The 22,094-nt window shown below is 45.4% G+C and overlaps 1 protein-coding gene across 2 annotated transcripts in view; it reads left to right on the top strand.

Annotated features, from left to right (window-relative positions):
• The first annotated feature begins 325 nt into the window (after positions 1 to 325).
• Positions 326 to 22,094, top strand: part of NR1D2 (nuclear receptor subfamily 1 group D member 2) — a 54,290-nt gene continuing 32,521 nt past the window's right edge. For both annotated transcript variants that reach the window (XM_040433116.1, XM_040433117.1), the window contains exons 1-2: positions 326 to 697; positions 18,200 to 18,517. In XM_040433116.1, coding sequence (XP_040289050.1) covers positions 682 to 697; positions 18,200 to 18,517 — 334 coding nt within the window. In that variant the 5' untranslated portion in view covers positions 326 to 681. The remainder of the gene's footprint in view (positions 698 to 18,199; positions 18,518 to 22,094) is intronic.

The raw sequence follows: 22,094 nt of genomic DNA on the forward strand, positions 1-22,094 counted from the left end.
ATCTGAATACGACATCTCAACAGACGTCTGACAGACAGATGGCTGGAGATCGGCTTCATCCCAATGACTGGGGAATGTCAGTGTAACATCGTGTCCTACAGAAAACATGGGGGAGGGCACCTGTTAGCCCACTTCTGGCAGACATGTGTTAGGACCTGCTGCCTGGGAGCTCTGCCCACCTAGAGGTGGAGCTGCTGCTGGAAGAAGCATGTTCTGCTATGGATAATTCATGTCAAGCACAGAGATCCGCCCCATGGAGGAGGCTGTGTCACAGCACAGAGCAAACCTAGTTCCAGCAGGCTAGACAGAACAGGACACTGGGGGAGAGAAGGCTAGACAGAGCAGGACACTGGGGGAGAGAAGGCTAGACAGAGCAGGACACTGGGGGAGAGAAGGCTAGACAGAGCAGGACACTGGGGGAGAGAAGGCTAGACAGAGCAGGACACTGGGGGACATCCACTCTGACAACTGGTTGTATGGACACCAAGGCGACTTGTTGCACATCCACAGCAGCCAGGAGGAAGCAGGGCACCCAGGGCACCAGACCTTCTCCCCCGACATGGATCTGCGGGCAGAATGAGTAGCTGAAGCCAGGAGGGAGAGAAGGAGGACGCGGGGAGCCCCCACCTGCACGCTGAAGACCCCTTTGTGCACAACCTCTAAGCCGCAGCCGGGTCTAACATGGAGAGTAACGCAGGTGAGGCTGGGATTTCGGGGAGGGAAGAGTTAAAAGGGCACAGGAATAGCCGGGGACGGAGCTTTTTAACACTTTCGTTTCCAGACTGTGCATAACGTAGGGTTACGTAGACTTTTTTTTTACCCCAGCTGTTGTCAGACTACAAGTCCCAGCATGCTTTCTGTAAGCCCCGCTGCCAGTATTCAGGAGCACTGCTGTGACTGGGGGTGATGGAGGTGCTGGCCCGGCGGGCAGGGAATGCTGGGTGACAGGGAGGAGGGGGCGGCCGCCGCCAGCGTCTCCAGTCTGGCTCCTGGCATCCAGCGCATTCACATGGACTGGCCGCCCTGGCCATGTGCGGGCTGTGTTTACGTTCTGCCCCGCGCGCCTTCTGATTGGACGTTAGCGCTCGTGACGTAGTGATTATATAATGAGACAGGGCGCCGAGTGGCTCTCCACGTGAGGCTCCCGGAGGGGATGCGCTGTCGTGACCTACTTTCAGCAACACGTGGATTCCAGACTTGAACCCTCTAGCCAATCAGCGCCGGGTCCGAGTGACTGAAGCCACCCCCCTTCGTAGTCTTTTTCAGGCTGGCTCCTGGCGCTCGCTGATTGGCTGGACGGATGGGACATGTGACGTTCGTGAGAACACGTGTGTCGGGAGCCGCGGGAGAGCGGCATGAGTCGGGCCTTGTGACTGCGGAGGAACGTGGTGCCCGGGGGATTAACCGGACGCGTTTCGTGTTGGTGGTGTAACTGTCACACGGACGGTAGAGTCCGTATTCCTTCACCGGTAGACGGGCAGAATGAATAAACGCGGTTATATGGCACCCACTGATATTACTGTAATATACTAGTTGTTCCTTGTGTACATTTAAAGGGGAGCTCCACTTTAGGATTTTTTTTTTTTTTTTTGCCTATGACTCGGTGATTTTTCTCATTAGTTCTGGTTTGCTGTACTGTGAAACACGGTTAATTACAGTTTTTATCTGCACTGTGTAATAGTTGCATTAACACAATGTTTTTTGTTGTTTAGCCTTAACTGTAGGGCAAGTTCACAGTCACCTGAGGTTTGCAGAAATCCCTCTGCTTGCTGCCTCATTCAAATGAATAGAACTGATTTTCAGTCCCCAAAAATTCTGCATCAGAATCCGCATCGTTGCGCAGGCGTGCTAAGTAGGGATTTTATTTCTTTTTAATGGGCTTGTCCCTTTAAGTAGATGACAAGTGACTGTGGGCTGGGTGTCCTGTGCCCCCTGTATGAAGGGTACACACAGGGGGAGATTTATCAGACTGGTGTAAAGGAAAACTAGTTTAGTTGCCCATAGCAACCAGATTCATTTTCCAAAGGAGCTCTGATATGTGAAAGGAGGAATCTGATTGGTTGCTACGGGCGACTAAGCCAGTTCTACTTTCCTCCAATTTGATAAATCTCCCCTATAAGTCCTAGTCCTATAACAGGGATCGGCAACTTCAGCTCCCAGAATCCGCTTTTCACTTCTAGGGCAGTTACAATAATCGCTGAGTAAGTATGCATGCTGGGAGTTGTAGTTTCACAGCAACTGGGGTGCCGAAGGTTGCTGATCCCTGTCCTATAGTAACCACATTAGGCCTCGTGCACATGACTGTATTGTTGGTCCGTGTCTAATTGCAGGTCACACATGGACACGTTCATTTCTATGGGTCCACAAAAAAACGGATCCGTGTGCCGAGCCGCAAATTATAGAACATGTTCGTTTCGCAGACGAGAATAGGCTTTTTTTTTTTTTTAAAGTGCTTCACTTGAAAATTGTGGTTCACTCACAGACCACATCTGTATGTTGCAGATCTGCTATTTGCGACCCGTGGGAGGCCTAAGACTTCGGGCGCATGCACAGGAATGTGTGCCGTCTGTGCCCGTATTGCGGCTTGCAAACAGCGGGTCTGCAATATACGAGCATCGGCACGTGTTTGTGTGCATGAGCCCTTAGTCAGGCTGGGAATGCTCGTTTGGTTGACAACCATCACACCCAGTCTCCCCATACACATGTCTGCTTGAACAAGCAATCATCTACACTCACCTAAAGAATTATTAGGAACACCATACTAATACGGTGTTGGACTCCCTTTTGCCTTCAGAACTGCCTTAATTCTATGTGGCATTGATTCCACAAGGTGCTGATAGCATTCTTTAGAAATGTTGGCCCATATTGATAGGATAGCATCTTGCAATTGATGGAGATTTGAGGGATGCACATCCAGGGCACGAAGCTCCCGTTCCACCACATCCCAAAGATGCTCTATTGGGTTGAGATCTGGTGACTGTGGGGGCCATTTTAGTACAGTGAACTCATTGTCATGTTCAAGAAACCAATTTGAAATGATTCGAGCTTTGTGACATGGTGCATTATCCTGCTGGAAGTAGCCATCAGAGGATGGATACATGTTCTCATTCTGTTTACACCAAATTCGGACTCTACCATTTGAATGTCTCAACAGAAATCGAGACTCATCAGACCAGGCAACATTTTTCCAGTCTTCAACAGTCCAGTTTTGGTGAGCTCGTGCAAATTGTAGCCTCTTTTTCCTATTTGTAGTGGAGACGATTGGTACCCGGTGGGGTCTTCTGCTGTTGTAGCCCATCCGCCTCAAGGTTGTGCGTGTTGTGGCTTCACAAACGCTTTGCTGCATACCTCGGTTGTAACGAGTGGTTATTTCAGTCCACGTTGCTCTTCTATCAGCTTGAATCAGTCGGCCCATTCTCCTCTGACCTCTAGCATCCACAAGGCATTTTCCTCCACAGGACTGCCGCATACTGGATGTTTTTCCCTTTTCACACCATTCTTTGTAAACCCTAGAAATGGTTGTGCGTGAAAATCCCAGTAACTGAGCAGATTGTGAAATACTCGGACCGGCCCGTCTGGCACCAACAACCATGCCACGCTCAAAATTGCTTAAATCACCTTTCTTTCCCATTCTGACATTCAGTTTGGAGTTCAGGAGATTGTCTTGACCAGGACCACCCCCCCTAAATGCATTGAAGCAACTGCCATGTGATTGGTTGACTAGATAATTGCATTAATGAGAAATAGAACAGGTGTTCCTAATAATTCTTTAGGTGAGTGTATTCTCAGTAGGAAGGTGGAGGAGACTGCTGCCAGTGGAGTCTTCCCTAGGGATGAGCAGATGGATTGTAACTTATGAGCAGGAGTTCTTCACCTGCACGGGGCAGTCCGTACAGGTGAAGAAGCACCAACCTGCCTGAATGACAGGGCAGGACACCTCGCCCGCCCCTGACAATATGGCATCTGCACTGCTGCTCCGAGTAGAGGCACAGAGGCTCTGCTACTGAAGCCCCAACTGCGCATGCTCTGCTAAACCTTGGGTAGTGACGCATGAACAGTCGCTGCTCCCGAACTGGAAGAAGAGCGCCTGTGCCACCACTTGGAGGAGCAACGCAGATGCCAGATTGTCAGGGCTGGGTGCGATGTCCTGCCCTGTCATTCAGCAGGCAGGTGGGCGCTTCTTCACCTGTGTGGACAGCCCCTCACAGGGAAGAACTGCCAATGAGATAAATCAGTTTGCTCATCTCTAGTCTTATCTCCAACAGAACAAGAGGATTGGGCACTTGGAATTCAGCATGTCCAATCCTTATCTACCTGACCTCTGCCCCTAGGTTCCAGCTCCATTGGTCCACCACTGCCTTCACTGTGCTTTGGTCCTTGCGTGTAAACTTCTGGCACAGACGGGGGCACGTGTGACGCTGCAGCCTTAAGCGGCACTTTACTGCAGTGCAGTCAGTCATTCGTTTTCATGTATGGACCAAAGCGCAGTGAAGACAATGGTGGACCCACTGAACTGCGATGCTAGGGAAGCTCGTTCCCATCACCGCCTGCCATTGGCTGTCATCCCGCAACGGTGGATGTTTTCATCCACACGACGGGGAGATGCAGTGGCGAGCTTCAGAAGCGATGCGAGTGCCAGGGAGTGAGGTAAGTACAATGTGTATGAGGGGCCTGGGCATATGAGGGGACATTTCAGGGGTCGGATAACCACTTTAAAGAGGACCTTTCACCAGGATACATGTATTGAAATAGTTATATTACCTTACAGTGCGGCCCCCAGTGATGTCTCTCCGCTTTTTCTTTTTTAAAGGACCCCCCCCCCCCTTCGTCTGCTATGGTCCTCGTTTGTTTTGGCGCCTCATATGCTAATGAGGCGATTCGGTTCAAGTAGGCGAGGACTTGAATTTGTCCTGGTCGCGGTTATCTTCTCCCTGGCTGCAAGCGCATCCAATCAGAGCGCCCCACTCTTAGCCAGGAAGGAGGAGCTCAAGTTCTCGCGAGATTCGTGAGAACTTGAGCTTTTACACATTCCGAACCGTGCGCCATCTTGGAATCGCCGGTGGATGCTGCTGCTGCCGCCTATGCCGCCGCCGCTGCAATGCTCTCCACCGGGGACTCCAAGATGGCGCACGGCTTGGGATGTGTAAAAGCTCATGTTCTTGCGAATCTCGCGGGAACTTGAGCTCCTTCTCCCTGGCTAAGAGTGGGGCGATCTGATTGGATGCGCTCGCAGCCAGGGAGAAGATAACCGCGCCAAATACTGATGTGTTATCACTGAATGTCCTAACACTACAGAGCTGGACACGTGAACTAGTACATGGTTATTATGCTTAGTAGCAGAGTAAAGTCCACCCAGTTAGGGCTTGTTCACACGACCGTGCCGTATTTTGCGGATCTGCAAAACATGTATTCCGCCTGTGTGCCTTCCGCAATTTGCGGAACGGACGGCCCTTTATAGAAATACCTATTCTTGTCCGCAAAACGGACAAGAATAGGACAGTATTTATAATTTTTGCGGTGCCACGGAACAGAGCAACCGATGCGGACAGCACACCGAGTGCTATCTGCATCTTTTGTGGCCCCATTGAAGTGAATGGGTCCGCACCCGAGCTGCAAAAAATGCGGCTCGGATGCAGAACCAAACCATGGTCGTGTGAATGAGCCCTTAATGTGTGCCCTACAGGGGCAGCCCGTCAGTGCCTCTAACATACTGCAGATTGCATTACAAGGGAGCAGAAATAACATATCCGCAGGTCTATGGCGACTTGTACGTTAAACAGATACCATACTCTGACGTCTGTCACCCATACGATTGTACTGCAAAAAATGTGTTTAAATGGGTTGTCCGGTTTCGGGATAAAAAAAGACAACCCTCTGGATCAATCTGCAGTAAAGAACAGGTAAGTACTTACCTCATAGATCCCACACTGCCCCTTTGGCTCTTCCAGCAGACCTCTATCTATTACTGGCCTCAGCGGTACACCCGAGGAGGTCAGTGCTTGGTTATAGCAGTCAGATGTTGATGTGACATCACCGCTCCGGTCAGTTAAACAGACCATTTGGGAGAACCAGAGTGGCATTGTGGGATCTGGCTGGTAAGTACTTACCTGTTCTTTATGGCAGTTTGATCTGGAGGTTTGCCCCCTTTCATTCTGACGCTACATTATTCCATATTTTTTTCCCCAGTATACTGGAGGCCAAAATGACACTGGTTTCACCTCTGGCTAATGTAACCCTATGGACACTTTTAGCGCATATTTCAGGAGCTTTCACCTTTGGCATAGATCTCATAGAGCCCCATAGCAAAACTTAGCATGGGCCCCTATCCTCATCCAGTTTTCTAGTATGTGTGCATCAGTCACTCCTGAGCAATGCAGAATGCTAAGCGCAATGCCCCAGATTTCTGATGAATAACTTTTTTTTCTATTAGGGTCCATTCACACGTCCGTTGTTTCTTGCCTGATCTGTTCCGTTTTTTGCGGAACAGATCTGGACCCATTCATTTTCAATGGGTCCTGAAAAAAATCGGACAGCTCAATGTCTGATTTTTTTTTTCAGGACCCATTGAAAATGAATGGGTCCAGATCTGTTCCGCAAAAAACAGAACAGATCAGGAAAGAAACAACGGACGTGTGAATAAGGCCACCAGCGGACACAATTTTAATAAAAATTCTAATGAAAAAAGTCAGCTGTGGCCTCAATCATTTTATCTGAGTTCTATGTCAGTAAAGTGAACAGGTGCTTCATAAATATGGTACTCATTCTGACCACCATATATTCACACCAGACATATAATTATTGTACAATGATAGATCTGTTTCCCATGTATTACAAAGCTGTCTGCCTGCTGCCACCACTAGAGGGAGCTCAGTGAGTAGGAATTTATACAGGTACAATTGACAGAATTGGAAGCTGTAATCATGTGCAGTAGCTCCCCCTAGTGGTGGCTGCAGTGTTTTCACATCAGAAAAAGGAGTTCGACACTAGGCAGTCTCCCTCCATTGAAGGTACGCCACTGTGTTGTGGCTCCATTTCATGTCTTCTTGTTGCAAAATGTTTAATAAAAAATCTGATTTAAAAGAAAAGATATGCCACTGTGGATGGCTTGGTTTACTCCAAAATTTTGGAGCATGCCCCCTTCATCTTTGTCACGCCCCTGGAGGTGCAAAAAGTGTCTAAAACACATGACCAATTTGGTGCAAGGCATGTGCACCAGCTTTTTGCCACAATTCTTATGCATTTTGCTTCGTAAATGATAGTCAATGGCCGACCACATGGCTTCTGAAAAGAGACACGCAGGCTATAGCAGCACCACTGCCTGTTTCCCTTACCAGCAGTTTTGATAAATGTCCCCCAGTCTGTAAACCGCATCCCTAGAGTTATCTTTTAGGATGAAAAAAAGAAGTTTTAGTGTTTCCAACTGGTCAGTTGACCCACTCCTAGGCTTACAAATACTGAGCAGAATACTACTGTGTGAATTAGGCCTGAGACAGGGCCAATTTTCAGAGGTTGGTAAAACACCACCCTTCCTTCTGTAGTCGATGGTTGCATGATTTTGTGGTTAAAACTGAGGCATTACCTTCAAAATGTTATGGCCATTGGCAGCCTCTGGGTGGGATGTTGGCCTCATGCAGCAGCTGCAGTGTGTGAACTAAGCCTTTAGGTACACTATATGGACAAAAAGTGTGGGGATACTACACATTACACCTACGGGAGCGTTTATGACAGGGGTGGCCAACCCGTGGCTCTTGAGCTGCATGCGGCTCTTTGATTCTTCGAGTGCGGCTCTAGCTGTGGAACCGGGAAGCACTCGGGCGGCTCACTCTCCGTCCCATGCTCAGATCTCTTATCCTGATCGGGCACTGTAGCTCCAGCTCACTCTCTACTATGTCCTGATGCACACAGTTTGAGAACGTAGTACCTGGAGACACGGATTTTGACCTGACGTTGTGCTCATCAGGTCACAGTGGAGAGCGTGTCAGACCTGTAGAGTGGCAGGTGCCCGAGCAGGAGCCCAGTGTCTGATCAGGAGGGGGAAGAGATGTTTTTAAAACGATAGAACTCACCATGGGGCTCTGATATAAGCATGGGAGGTTTTGATCTGGGCAAAGGGGGGTCCTGATCTGGGAAATAAGGGGGGGGGGGGATCTGAGAAGGGGGGAGATCTGAGCATTGGGGGGGGGGATCTGAGCACTGAGGGTCTGACACTGGGAGTCTGATTTGTGTTGTCTGATCCGAGCATTGGGGGTCTTATTTGGAGGTCTGATGAGGTTCGGGGATTTTATTTTAGGTCAGGTGAGGATTGGGGATCTAAATTTAGGAGTCTGATGAAAAATATTTTTTCTCTTATTTTACTTTGTTAAAACCTAGGTGCATCGTGTAGGGTGAAAAATACAGTGACTCGTATGTAAATGTATAGCTTGTGGCTCCTGGTAGTCATAAGTTGTTGTTTTTGGGGGGCTCTTTGTGTCTGTAAGGTTGGCCACCCCTGGTTTATGACATCCCATTCTAGGGGCTGGATTTTATACACCTGTGGCAATAGGAATGAATAAAACTGAATTAATTTGGAAGTGTGTCTCAGTACTTTATTCTAGTGTTGAGCGAATCTATCTCAACAGATCTGAAGTCGATTCGTTCTAACACTTCATTTTAATGCTGTATGCAGACCTGTCTCCGTACAGCCTTAAAATGTGATGCCTCTGTGGAGACCAAATTAGTTTCACCCAAAGTCGCTCGAGACTTCAGTGAATGAATTCGGTATTCAGTTCTACATCTTTAAAAACATTTCAAGTTCGGAATCCGAAGTTAGGTTTAGTACCGGCTGGTACCAAAGGGGTTGCCCCATGACAGACACATCGCCTGCCCACAGGATAGTGGATTTGTCTGATTTACTGGGGCCCCACTGATCACAAGCTTTGGATTCCTGTGTTCTCTAGTTTGCATGGAGCAGCAGTCCATTTAAAGGGGTTTTCCGAGAGTATAAAAAGCCCCCCCACACTGAATATACTTAGCTGGCTCCCCACTCCGCTCCTGGTCCCCGCACTGCCGCTGCTGCTTCTCCCCATGCGCGGATGAAAACATCCGGTGTCGGGGACGAGCAGCCAATGGCAGACTGGAACGAGCCTCCCTAGCATCGCGGGTGATGCTATGGATGCTCATCCCCATCTGCCATTGGCTGCTATTCCCCTCGACACTGGATGTTTCCATCCGTGCATGGGGAGAAGCAGCAGCACTGGTGTGGGGAGTGGGGTAAGTATATTCAGTGTGTGGGGCCCAGCAAATGGGGGGGGGGGGCTTTTTATACTCTCGGATAACCCCTTAACCCCTTTAACTGTATGGGACTGTCAGATGAACGGCGTGTAACTGCTGCACCATTCAAATGGGTAAGTGCATAGCCCTTGTTCTTGTGATCAACAGCAACCTCTATCTTTTTACGTTGCGGAAGAACGGAACCTCAGAAAGCACTCCGTAGTGTTCCGGAACGGGACCTGTGTATAACAGATTCGCAAATGCGGTCCGCAATACTGGCACAGGCTTCACACGGTCACAGCGGCCTCCTTTCTTCAAGTCACGGTAACCACGCCCCCTTCGCTGTGATTGACAGCGCTTATGCACGACAGTTCGGCTGGCTTTACCGAACTGCCATCTGTCAGTCACAGCGAAGGGGGCGTGGTTACCGTGACTTGAAGCAAGGAGGCCGCTGCCTCCGTGACTTCAAGCCTGACTAGAGAAGCGCAGGGGATTAAAGATCGTTTTTACAGATTTTGCTTCATCAGCTCTGCAGCTGCTCCTTCATTATCCTCCACACTGACAGGGAGGGGGCAGCTGGTTTGGTTCCAGCTAGAGATATGGGCTTTATATTTTTTGAAAGCTGACATTCCAACCTTCAGACAATACCAGAATGACAGCAATATGTTCAGGACATGGGAAGATATCACTGATAGAAATCAGGATGCTGTGTTGCTTGGACTTTAGCTGTCATTCTAGAATGTCAGCTTTCAAACAAGACCAGTTGCATGTTTCTAGCTGCTACCATTCAGGAGATATCACCATCTAAAGCAGCCCTCCCCCTCCACTTTCTGTCGTAACCCAGGCACTCGGGGCTGTGCTGCTCCTCCCAGTGCCCTCCCCAGTACTCAGGGATGTGCTGCTCCTCCCAGTGCCCTCCCCAGTACTCAGGGCTGTGCTGCTCCTCCTCCCAGTGCCCTCCCCAGTACTCAGGGCTGTGCTGCTCCTCATCCCAGTGCTCTCCCCAGTACTCAGGGCTGTGCTGCTCCTCCTCCCAGTGCTCTCCCCAGTACTCAGGGCTGTGCTGCTCCTCCCAGGGCTGTGCTGCTCCCCCTCCCAGTGCTCTCCCCAGTACTCAGGGTTGTGCTGCTCCTCCTCCCAGTGCTCTCCCCAGTGCTCAGGGCTGTGCTGCTCCTCCTCCCAGTGCTCTCTCCAGCGCTCAGAGCTGTGCTGCTCCTCCTCCAAGTGCTCTCCCCAGCGCTCAGGGTTGTGCTGCTCCTCTCAGTGCTCTCCCCAGCACTCACGGCTGAGCTCCTTCTCCCAGAGCTCTCCCCAGCACTCAGGGCTGTGCTGCTCCTCCCAGTGCTCTCCCCAGCTCTCAGGGCTGTGCTGCTCCTCCTCCCAGTGCTCTCGCCAGCGCACAGAGCTGTGCTGCTCCTCCTCCCAGTGCTCTCCCCAGCACTCAGGACTGAGCTCCTCCTCCTTCCTGTGCTCTCATCAGCACTCAGGACTGAGCTCCTCCTCCCAGTGCTCTCCCCAGTACTCAGGGCAGAGCTCCTCCTCCCAGTGCTCTCCCCAGTACTCAGGGCAGAGCTCCTCCTCCCAGTGCTCTCCCCAGTACTCAGGGCAGAGCTCCTCCTCCCAGTGCTCTGCCCAGTACTCAGGGCAGAGCTCCTCCTCCCAGTGCTCTCCCTTCTCTTGTTTATATCAGAGAGGAGACGGCTGCACATCACAACGCTGTAAGAAGAGGCTGCAGAATAGGAAAGTAGCACACATTTCTGGGTGTTATTATCATCAGGTAAAACTTATTAAATTTTAAAGCACAAAGGCATTTATACAGCAGGGTGTACTATACAATTAGGGTATAAAAAATGAGACAGCAGTTACACTTTTGGATTTGGCCATTGATTTGCTGCAAAATCTATGCTGGAGTCCCTGCACCAGTATATGCCACGTGTGGCTGCAATCTGTATACCAAAAATTCCTAATATAACTGTCCTATTGATTTAAAAAGGATTCTGGATAAAAAAAGAATTAGTATGTCAATCATTGCTGGGGTTCCCAAATGTAAACCACAGCGGGTAGCCGCATGTGAATCTGCTGTAGAAATCCAAGGTCTGGTATGTCTGGGTTAAAATAAGGAGATAAAATGATAAATTGGGCTTAGTCCAAGAGAGCAGGTGACACATTTCTATAGAAAATGGATTTTCAATGTGTTATACGTGCTGTGCGGAGAAAACACGTGTTCTGTTGCTTTGATCCCACTTAAATGAGACACAAGGACATTCTTAACCAAACATGTGTTTTTAGTATGCGGTGGGAGTGTGACAGCCCCAGGGGAATTATGTAAGCATTAGGAGCTGAAGGAAGAGGGACAAAGGGACAAGGTGTACAATAGAACGCTAGATGGGGAGGAATCGCAGAGCAGTCAGCACCTCAACTATTCTGTACATGTATGAATTTCTAAACAGCCTCAAGGTGTTTTTTTTTTATTTCAAAAATGTTATTAAGAATCAAACAAAATTTTCCATACAAATTCATCAAATTCATATCCAACTCATTATTACTTTTATTCCTTTTTAAGCCTACCCTTTAATACCCTCCCTCCCTCCCACTGCGGTGCGTCTCTCTGAATGAGGAGGAGTCAGGGCAAGGAAATTTAAAATTTCCAATCACCCCATATCCTGATCCATTTTTCTTCTATATTTCTTTGCTTATAGAGAACCTTTTCATATTTTTTAATCTCATTAACCAAGTTAAGCCATATAGTCAGATTTGGAATATCCTGTAAATACCAAACACGTGTAATCAAAAGTCTTGCTAAAAACATTACTTTTATCAAAATAATTATTTTGTATTTATGACATTTTACCTTGGAGAGATCACCCAATATCCAGCATTTCACCCTAAAAGGAATCGCTACTTTCAATTTTTGGGTAATAAAGTCGTGAATCGCAGCCCAATATTCTTTTAATTCTTTTAAACAAAACAAAAAAACGTGAAGTCAGCACCTGGTGAATGACACCGTGGACAATTGGATGTGTTCTTTACACCACATTTATTAAGTCACAGTGGCGTAACATAAATTCCATGTAAAATATTAACTTGAACTAAAACGTGATTAAAGTTGTGGGACACTAATCTTAGATTAGACAATATGTTCTCCCAGTCATCTAATTGTATGATTAAACATTCAACTCCCCAAGCCCCCTGTCTAGGAGAGGATGTGTTATTAAATAGTGCTTTAACTAATCATTTATAAAATTTAGCAATCTTAAGCTTGACCTGCATTTCCCATTAGATCATTTAAAGGTGTAAGAGTATCTACCTGTAAGACAGATTTTTCTTTAACACTGTACAGTGCCGAACGTAACTAAAGATACCTAAACCAAGATAAATTAATTATTTTCTCTCTTTGTATTAACTCCAAAAATGAAAGTATTTCCCCATTACTCACCTGTGCAACATAAAAAATATTTTTCTGCCAATACTGATCTCCTACCAATTCATCTGAAACCTGTAAATAATAATTGTGCCAAAGAGTGGTACAACCCAAAGATCCCTTTATTCCCAACCATCCTCTAATAGTACACCAGGACTTGCTAAACAGTTTTCCAGCCTTTCTATATTCCTGTTGTATTTTAGATAATTGGTCGGATTCTAGTAAGGTAAACATGCTATCATAGGAAGATCTACTCACTAGGATCCTGCATAATGGACTATTCTTCCATTCGCAAAAAAGCCATAACTGTGCGGATATAAAGTAACCCCTAAAATATGTTCAACCCTCCCTTTTCCAAGGGTTTATAAAAGTGTTCCATTTTAAGTCTTACACGCTTTCTTCCCCAAATTAGATCATTAATAATTCTCAAGGTTAATGTAAAGAATTTATCCTCAATCCATATTGGGGAGTTCCTCAGAATGTATAAAAACTGGGGTAGGATCACCATCTTAATTAGGGATATTTTATCGGCTCTAGATAGAGGAAGTCTGAGCCACGTCGCAATTTTGGCTCTCGTTTTAGTTATGAATGGAATCAGATTAAGGAACAAATAGTCTTCGATCTTAGGAGATATCAACGTGCACAAATATTCAAACGAGTCAGAAATCTTCAAGATATTCAAAACTGTCTAAGTGCAAAAGAGTTGACCAATTGATATCCAGACCTGATACTTCACCAAAGGAATTAACCATTTGAATAATTCTAGGGAGTGTAATATTAATAGTCTGTATAAAAAAGAATACATCATCTGCATATAAGGAAATACGATCCTCCCATGTGAGGATCCCAAACCCTTCAATTCCAGAATCTTGCCTTACTCTAGCAGCAAGAGGCTCGATATATCGAATAGTAATGGGGAAAGGGGGCATCCTTGACGGGTACTTCTATTCAATGGAATGCTGTCTGTCAAGCCCCCATTAATATTCAACCTGGCCTTGCGGGACTTATACAGAAGCTTAATCACGTTTATAAACCTAGCTCCGAATCCCATTTTTTCCAAGACCTTCCAGAGGAATCTCCACTCCACCCTATCAAAGGCCTTAGAGGCATCAAGAGACAGGATGGAGCTAGAGACTTCCCCTGAAGACTGCATATTCGCAAATACTCGATGTAAATTATAATGCATACCCTTGTTAGGGATGAAACCATTCTGATCCGAATGTATAATTGATGTAATAACCTTAGCAAGCCTTGTAGCGAGGACCCTTCAAAGAAGCTTTACATTGGTATTTAATAAGGAGATTGGCCTATATGCTTCCATATCTAAGGGGGCCTTGTTTTTTTAAAATATTAATATTATTACGGCTTGTAGCATTGATTCCGGAAGGGTACCATCCTCCACTGATCCCATGAATACCTTCAATAAACAAGTGAGGATAACCTTCCTATATTTACAGTAAAATTCATATGGGAATTCATCTGAACCAGGGGAGGAGTTTCCCGAGCAAGCCTTTATTGCAGCCTCCAGCTCCTGCAGAGAGAATTCCTGATCGAGAGATTCTCTTTTTAGTATGCGTTAGAACTGGTAGGGAAATAGAATCCAGATATGCATCCATCATTTCATCTGGGATATTCTTATCTGATTTATATAAATCCGCAAAATACTTAACAAACATTCCTTTAATAGATTCTAGATCATCTATAATTAATCCTTCAGATGAACGAATACTTGTTGTTTCTTCCTTTTTTTTTTATCCTGATTCGAAACCACTCTAAGCCAACAGTTTCCCTGGGCGGCTCGATTCGTCAAAATATTTTTGTCCCTTAAAGAAAAGCTTCTGCTGTGCCTAAGGGTTCATTCAGACGGCCGTATGCTGTCCGCAAAAATGCGGATTTGTTTTTTTGCGGATTAGATGCTGGCCAATTCACTTCTATGGGCCCTTTTCTTCCATTGCACGGCTCAGCAAAAAAATGAAACATGTCCTATAATTGTCAGTGAAAATCAGGACATGGCCCTATTGAAGTCTACGGATCAGCAAAAAAACGGAATGCAATCCATTTTTTTGCAGACATGCTGAACTGTCTGCAAAAAAACGGATCTGCACTTTTGTGGACGGCATACGGCCATCTGAATGAGCCCTTATCCAGAAGAAAATCTGAATATGCCCGGCTTGCCTTTTCCATAATTTCCCTATTTTTTTCTATTTTATTCCTGGAAGATACCTTCATAGCATCTACAGCTAACTCTTTTAGTTCCCTCTCTTTCATACCATAACCCTTTCTCAAGTTATAAATGTTACTAACAAATAGGCCCCTCATGAATGCCTTAAAGGCATCCTATACCAGTTTGGTTTTTGCGGAATTATAATTAATATCCCAAAAAACAGACAATCTCCTGTTCCATCATTTTGTGGCTATCCATTATTGAAATCCAATGGGCATTTAGTCTAAATGGGGATCTTAGCCGATTTTTATTGTCGGTCATAGATACTTTCAGAGTAAACAGTACATGGTCCGATAGAGCCCTGGCCTCATAATTCATTTGCTTTATACATCTAAGATAGTTTTTATTAGGCCAGATCTATCCTAGGCATGGAGTTTCCGGATTTACTTGCACAGAAATACACTCTTTTCCCCTTCCCTAAATATCCCATACATCTTTAAAAGTCTGCTTCCAAACAAAATCGTGCCAAGGGGGATCCGTGTTCATGGGTATAGGTATCTCCCCCCATTGAGATCCTATCAATTTCTGGATTAATGACAGAATTAAAGTCCCCATTAACTATCAAAGGACATTCAGGCCATTGATCCATAAAGGTTAACAAGCAATTAAGTACATAAAAAGAAAAGGGTGGGGGGGAATATAAATAAAGGCCAAAATACATAGTGTGCCAGCAAGTTTTCCATAGAGAAATACAAATCTACCTTCCTTATCAATAAAGGATGCCCAGCAGACAAAATCAAACTGATTATGAACTAACACTGTCACTCCTCTAGAATAACTAGAAAAAGTTGAGTGATAAATCTGTCTGGCCCATACCCTATCGATCCGCCTGACCGTTTTCTCGGTGAGATGAGTTTCAACTAAACAAACGATCGCTGGTAGATGTCTTTGTACCAAATCAAGAACCGCCTGTCTTTTTAGCTTATCCCCCAAACCCTGAACATTCCAAGTGAAGATTTTAATCGACATCAAATCAATCGATTGATTCCCAGAAAAGAAAACTATTCAAGCTCCCAACCTCCCATTCCCTCCCCGAAAGAGACGCACCGCAATCTATGCCAAAAACCCCCCCAAACCACTTGATCCACCATATTACTGCACCAGATCTCTTTCCCAAAACCACTCCACCCCGCGACTACCACAAAAAAGGAAAAGAAAAAAAAAACATTTAGAAAACAAATGCCTATATATTGTTCCGATCAAGCCAGTCTGTCATGAGACCTGGGGTATCAAAAAAACAGTTTCCCCATTAAAAATTATCCGAAATTTAGCTAGGTAAACAAATGAGTACATCATGTCCCTTTCTTGCAGCCGTTTTTTAACCACAGTAAAACTTCGTCTTTTTTCTTGGATCTCTTTCGAAAAATCGGGGAAAAAAGGACACTTTACTTCCATTGTATAAAATAGGAGGGCATTCCATAGCCCTTCTCAAAATGATATCCCTGTCCCGTGAGACCAATATCTTTGCCAGAAGTGCCCGTGGCTGCCTTCCCAGGATAGGTTTTTCCCCTGGGATCCAGTGTGCTCTTTCGACCAAAAATAATGGCGAAAAATGCTCTTTTCCAAATTTCTCCAAAATTAAGGTTTGTATAATTTCAGCGGAACTTTTCCCTTCTGCGCCTTCAGGTAGACCTATAATTCTCACGTTGCATTGCCTCGACCTGTCCTCCAGATTCACCACTTTTTTTTTATTCACACTCCGTACTCAAAGTAGAAATTTTGGATTTAAATGTTTAAAACAGCCCCATGTTTAAAAATCGTGGATTAAAACAGCCCCAAGGTTAGCAGCGGCTTCCTGCAGACTAAAAGCATTTTTTATGCCTAATTATTTCATATTTTAAAGTGAACCTTACATTAGGCCCAGGGCAATTTGCATTCTTCCAGCAGAGTCATGTGTTGGGCATGTTGCTGTTTGCATTTACTTAAGGGGTTCTCCAGGAATAACAAAAAATGAAAATACTTAAATATTATTTTATAATAAATATATTCACAAATACCTTTCATTACTGAGAATGGCTTGTTTTGTCTAGAGAGCAATCATTAGGAGAAATAAAATGGCAGCCATCCTATCAGTACACAGAAAACCTGTCCTAATCACTCAGGAGGACAAGTTACTTCACCACAAGAGTCATAGTGCTGCCTCATCCTCCTCTCTGCTCTGCCTGTCAGGAATCATGATCCTGAATACAGGTGAATCTCTGTGGGAATGGAGATGATGAGGAGACATGAGAGGAGGGAGAGGTGTGGATAATGAGCAGCAGCTCTTGTATGCAGCCTCCATTACCACAGCTCCACATTACCACAGTCTGTCCTGTCCGTCCTCTCTGTACTTCTGTCTCCTCATGAACTATATTCCCCAGGGATTCAGTTAAAGTTCTTATCATCTGCATTCAGGATCATAATCCCTGACAAGAGGAGGAGGCAGCTCTTTACCTCAGTGTTGTAAAGTAACTTGTCCTCATGTGTAATCAGGACAGGTTTTATGTGAACTAATGGGACAGCCGCCATTTTGTTTCACCTGATGATTCCCCCCCCCCCCAGACAAAATGAGCCATTATAAATAATGGAAGGTATTTGAGAAAGTATTTATAATAAAGAAATATTTAAGTATTCATTTTCTTAATTCCCAGAGAACCCCTTTAGGAACATATTTAACCCCTTGTACCCCGGGCCAGTACACTGGCACCGGCCGCGTGCACCCCGCATCATGGATGCGGAGCCATTCACTTAAATGGTACGGAAGCACGGATCGGAAGCACTACGGAGTACTTCCGTGATGTTTCTGTTCATGCCTCCGCACCACAAAAAAAATAGAACATGTTCTATTTTTTTACGGTGTGGACGGATCACGGACCCATTCAAGTCGAATGGGTCTTGGTCCGTCTCGGCCGCCGCACGGATGTTGCCCGTGCACTGGGGACCGCAAATTGCGGACGTGTGGACGAGGCCTAAATGATACATGCTGCGGTTTTCTCTGCACAGACCATCGCATGTGTGAGTTGGTCCATGGACTATAACGGGACAGTGTTCAGTCCGGATAGCACATAGACGATAACAACGCCTGCATGAATGAACGCTACTTGGGGACGCAGTGCCAGTCCAGTGCTGCAGCCCCTCCATATCTTATCGAAATACCCTTTAAGCATCAATATCCATATTTTGAGGTGTACATTATGGATAAATAGTTGAATTGTGAGTGACAGCACAGATTGTTTCAGAGCAATATACCGTAATATTAAAGAATAGTGTTCTATTGGTGTACATCATGTGTGCCATCATAACTGGCCATGTCTTTTATTGTCTAGGTGGTGTTATTGCATACATCAGCTCCTCAAGCTCAGCCTCCAGCCCTTCCTCCTGCCACAGCGAGAGCTCCAATGGTAGCTTCCAGTCCTCATCCTCCTCTCTTCCATCCTCTCCCAGCAGCTCTGCTTCTGAGGGCAGCAGCGGTGGGAGCAGCGGTGGGAGCAGCGGGAATGCTACAAGCAGAAGTGACCTTCCAAGTGGGACCCTCACCACCATAGAGGAATCTCAGAAGAACCAACAGGTGGACACACTGTGCATAAAAACAACCTATACTAGTGCAGCAATCCTAACCAAAGGCCATGGTGGAGTCACCACTAGTAAGAGATTCTGAATTATTGCTTGTAGTACTGAATCTTGCCTGTGAAATAAAACACCTGCCGTTATGTATGAACCTATAGATGAAGCTTTTAGAGGGGTTGTATGATATTAAAAAATGTACAGGGTCATTTATGACCAGATATACGGTACTTTGGTGGTGTATATCTGGCGCAGATTCTGTCGCACGCCATGGTGTGGCAGAATCTGCGCCAGGTCTAAAAAAACTGGGCTTGGTGAGGAAGGGGACGAGCCAGCAGGCCCGTCTCATTCATCATTTTCTACGCCTGGTTTAGTCATAGAAAATGGTCTAAAGGTAAGACAGCAAGGAAGCTGCCTTACATTTAGAATCGGTGCTGGATGCATTGAATATATGTAGAGACTTGCGCCTCTTCACAACTCCAATGAACCGTATTAACCCAGACATACTGCCTGGTAGGGTTAATTCTGATGATTAAAATTATACCTGTCTTTTGAAGATTGATTGTGGTGTTCCAGAGAAAAATGCTAATTCAGTGCGACCAACACTGGAAAGTTAAGCAAATCTGAGGTGCACAGAGTAACTAGAAAGTCTTTTTTCTCAGGAACTCCGCAACCTATTTTTCACAAGATAGATATCATTTTGTCAGCAGGGTCAACCCTACCAGGTGGTATGCCTGGTTTAATAGGTGTGATCCTTCTGACTGGTCCTCTTTAAAGAGGACCTTTCATGGGTCCAGACATTATAAAATAAGTAGCAGGTTATGTAGGGCATAAAGCAGGTATCTAATAGCCCTTACTATTTTTCCTGGGCACCGCTCTGTTCGCCCGCCATGCCCCTGTTGAATTCTCCCGCCTGGTATGCTAATTAATAGAATTGGAACAGGGAGGAGGAGACGCCTGGGTTTCTCAATGGGCGTCTCCTTCTCCCTGGCTGTAGAGCGGTCCAATCACAGCAGAGAACGTCACAGCCTGGGAGAAAAAAAACCTCACCTCACAGGGAGAAGGAGACGCCCATTGATAAACGGGACAGTCTCCTCCTCCCTGTTCCGATGCTATTCATTAGCATACCAGGCGGGAGAATTCAACAGGGGCACAGCGGGTGAACGGAGCAGCTCCCAGGAAAAATAGTAAGCGCTGTTAGATACCTGCTCTATGCCCTACATAACCTGCTACTTATTTCATAATATTAATTCAAATATAGCCCGCACCTGCTAATTACCTGGCGTTGCCCAGAAAGAGGGTGCTCCACGTAGATCAATGAAAAATCCAGCAAGCCGCGAATATTAATCTCTTATATATACACATAAATTAATCAACGTGACATCATCCACCCCCTTATGGGTGGGAACAAAAAATAAACCAACCGATTTCTTGGTTTCACTATAGAATGGGAACACACATAACACAATATTGAAAATAGCAGATCAGCGAGTCGATAATGTCTACAATAAAGGAAAAGAAAGAAATTATTTGAATCAAGCAGTACGAAAACATACACATAGTCTCATAGCCTTACAACCTCATGATCGTGATTTAGACCCTTGGGATGCAATGTATCAAGAGTATGTATCCAAAATGCCTCTCTACGAAGTAAAAGCTTTTTTATATCGCCTCCTCTCCTTGGTCTCACAACTTGCTCCAAAACCTGAAACCTTAAATGAGATATAGAATGTCTACATTTATCAAAGTGGTAAGGCAACGGCAGTAATAAATTTTTAGTCCTAATTGTGGACTTATGCTTGCATATCCTATCCCTCACCGTTTACATAGTTTCGCCCACATACGCAAGCCCGCATGGGCATTTGATCAAATAGATCACATTTTTTGACTCACAGGTAAAAAAACCTTCAATTTTGAAGGCCTTTCCTGTTTGAGGATGGTATACCTCAGAACCCTTCATTATATGGGAACATTGAAGACAATGCAGGCACGGAAATGGGCCTTTTTTAATTGTTCTCAATGGGCTCTGTCTCAATGTTTCATTATTACTCCCTAAATCTGCATGGACTAATTTATCTCTCAGGCTGGGGTTCTTTTTATTACAAATCAGCGGCGGATTTTTAATTTCCTCCACATCAGGGTACGCTTTGGTTAAAATACTCCAATGTAAAAATGTATTACTGCCGTTGCCTTACCACTTTGATAAATGTAGACATTCCATATCTCAGTTAAGGTTTCAGGTTTTGGAGCAAGTTGTGAGAGCAAGGAGAGGAGGCGATATAAAAAAGCTTTTACTTCGTAGAGAGGCATTTTGGATACATACTCTTCATACATTGCATCCCAAGGGTCTAAATCGCGATCATGAGGTTGTAAGGCTATGAGACTATGTGTATGTTTTCGTACTGCTTGATTCAAATAATTTCTTTATTTTCCTTTATTGTAGACATTATCGACTAGCTGATCTGCTATTTTCGATATTGTAAAAATTCTTCTGTTATGTGTGTTCCCATTCTATAGTGAAACCAAGAAATCGGTTGGTTTATTTTTTGTTCCCGCCCATAAGGGGGTGGATGATGTCACGTTCATTAATTGATGTGTGTATATAAGAGTCACTGTGAATTATGACATGTATCTGTTGATGAAGGCTATATGCCGAAACGCGTTATTTTGAAATAATCTACTGAGCAATAAAGAAGATTAATATTTGCAACATATTGGCGGCTTGCTGGATTTTTCATAATGTCTGGACCCATGAAAGGTCCTCTTTAGGTTAATGGAGCTGAGCAGCAATACTGCACACACAGCTCATGTTCAAGAATAACGCTATGGCTGGAAGACAGCAGCCATTTAGTAAAAATTTGTATGCAATCTCTTTAAAATGGAATGTCTTTTGGTAGACAGTCCACTGACAATTTTCCGATATACTTCTTAGGGGTTTTCCCCGGTATTAGATCTGGCAGGGGGGCTCAAAGGGGCTGCGGGGGCACTGCATCCTCTTCAGATCTGACCCCCACAGATCTCATGTTAATGGCTTATCCTGAGGGTAGGCCATCAATATGCTGATCATGGAAGACCCCTTTAACCACGCAATTAAAAATGATATGAAATGTCTTACTGCTGGGACCTCCATAAATCAAGAGGATGTGGATCACATGTGCGGTGTTTGAATGGAGTAGTGGTCATTCCGTTCAGTCCCTATAAGACTTAGGCTACTTTCACCCTAGCGTTAATATTTTCCGGTACTGAGATCTGTCATAGGGTGTCAGTACTGGAAAAAAAAACGCTTCCGATTTGTCCCCATTCATTGTCAATGGGGACAAAACATAACTGAACAGGACGGAATGCTCCAAAATGTATTCCGTTCCGTTCTAATACCAGAGAGCAAACCGCAGCATGCTGTGGTTTGCTTTCCGTCCTGAGATGCGGAGCAAGACGTCATGACCCACAATGCAAGTCAATAGGGACGGATCCGTTTTCTCTGACACAATCTAACACAATAGAAAACGGATCCGTCCCCCAGTGACTTTCAATGGAGTTCATGACGGATCCGTCTTGGCTATGTTACAGATAATACAACCGGATCCGTTCATAATGGATGCAGATGGTTGTATTATCAGTAACAGAAGCGTTTTTGCTGAACCCTGCCGGACCCAGCAA

The sequence above is a fragment of the Bufo bufo genome, chromosome 5 (genome assembly GCF_905171765.1).
Source record: "Bufo bufo chromosome 5, aBufBuf1.1, whole genome shotgun sequence".
Taxonomy (NCBI): Eukaryota; Metazoa; Chordata; class Amphibia; order Anura; family Bufonidae; genus Bufo; species Bufo bufo.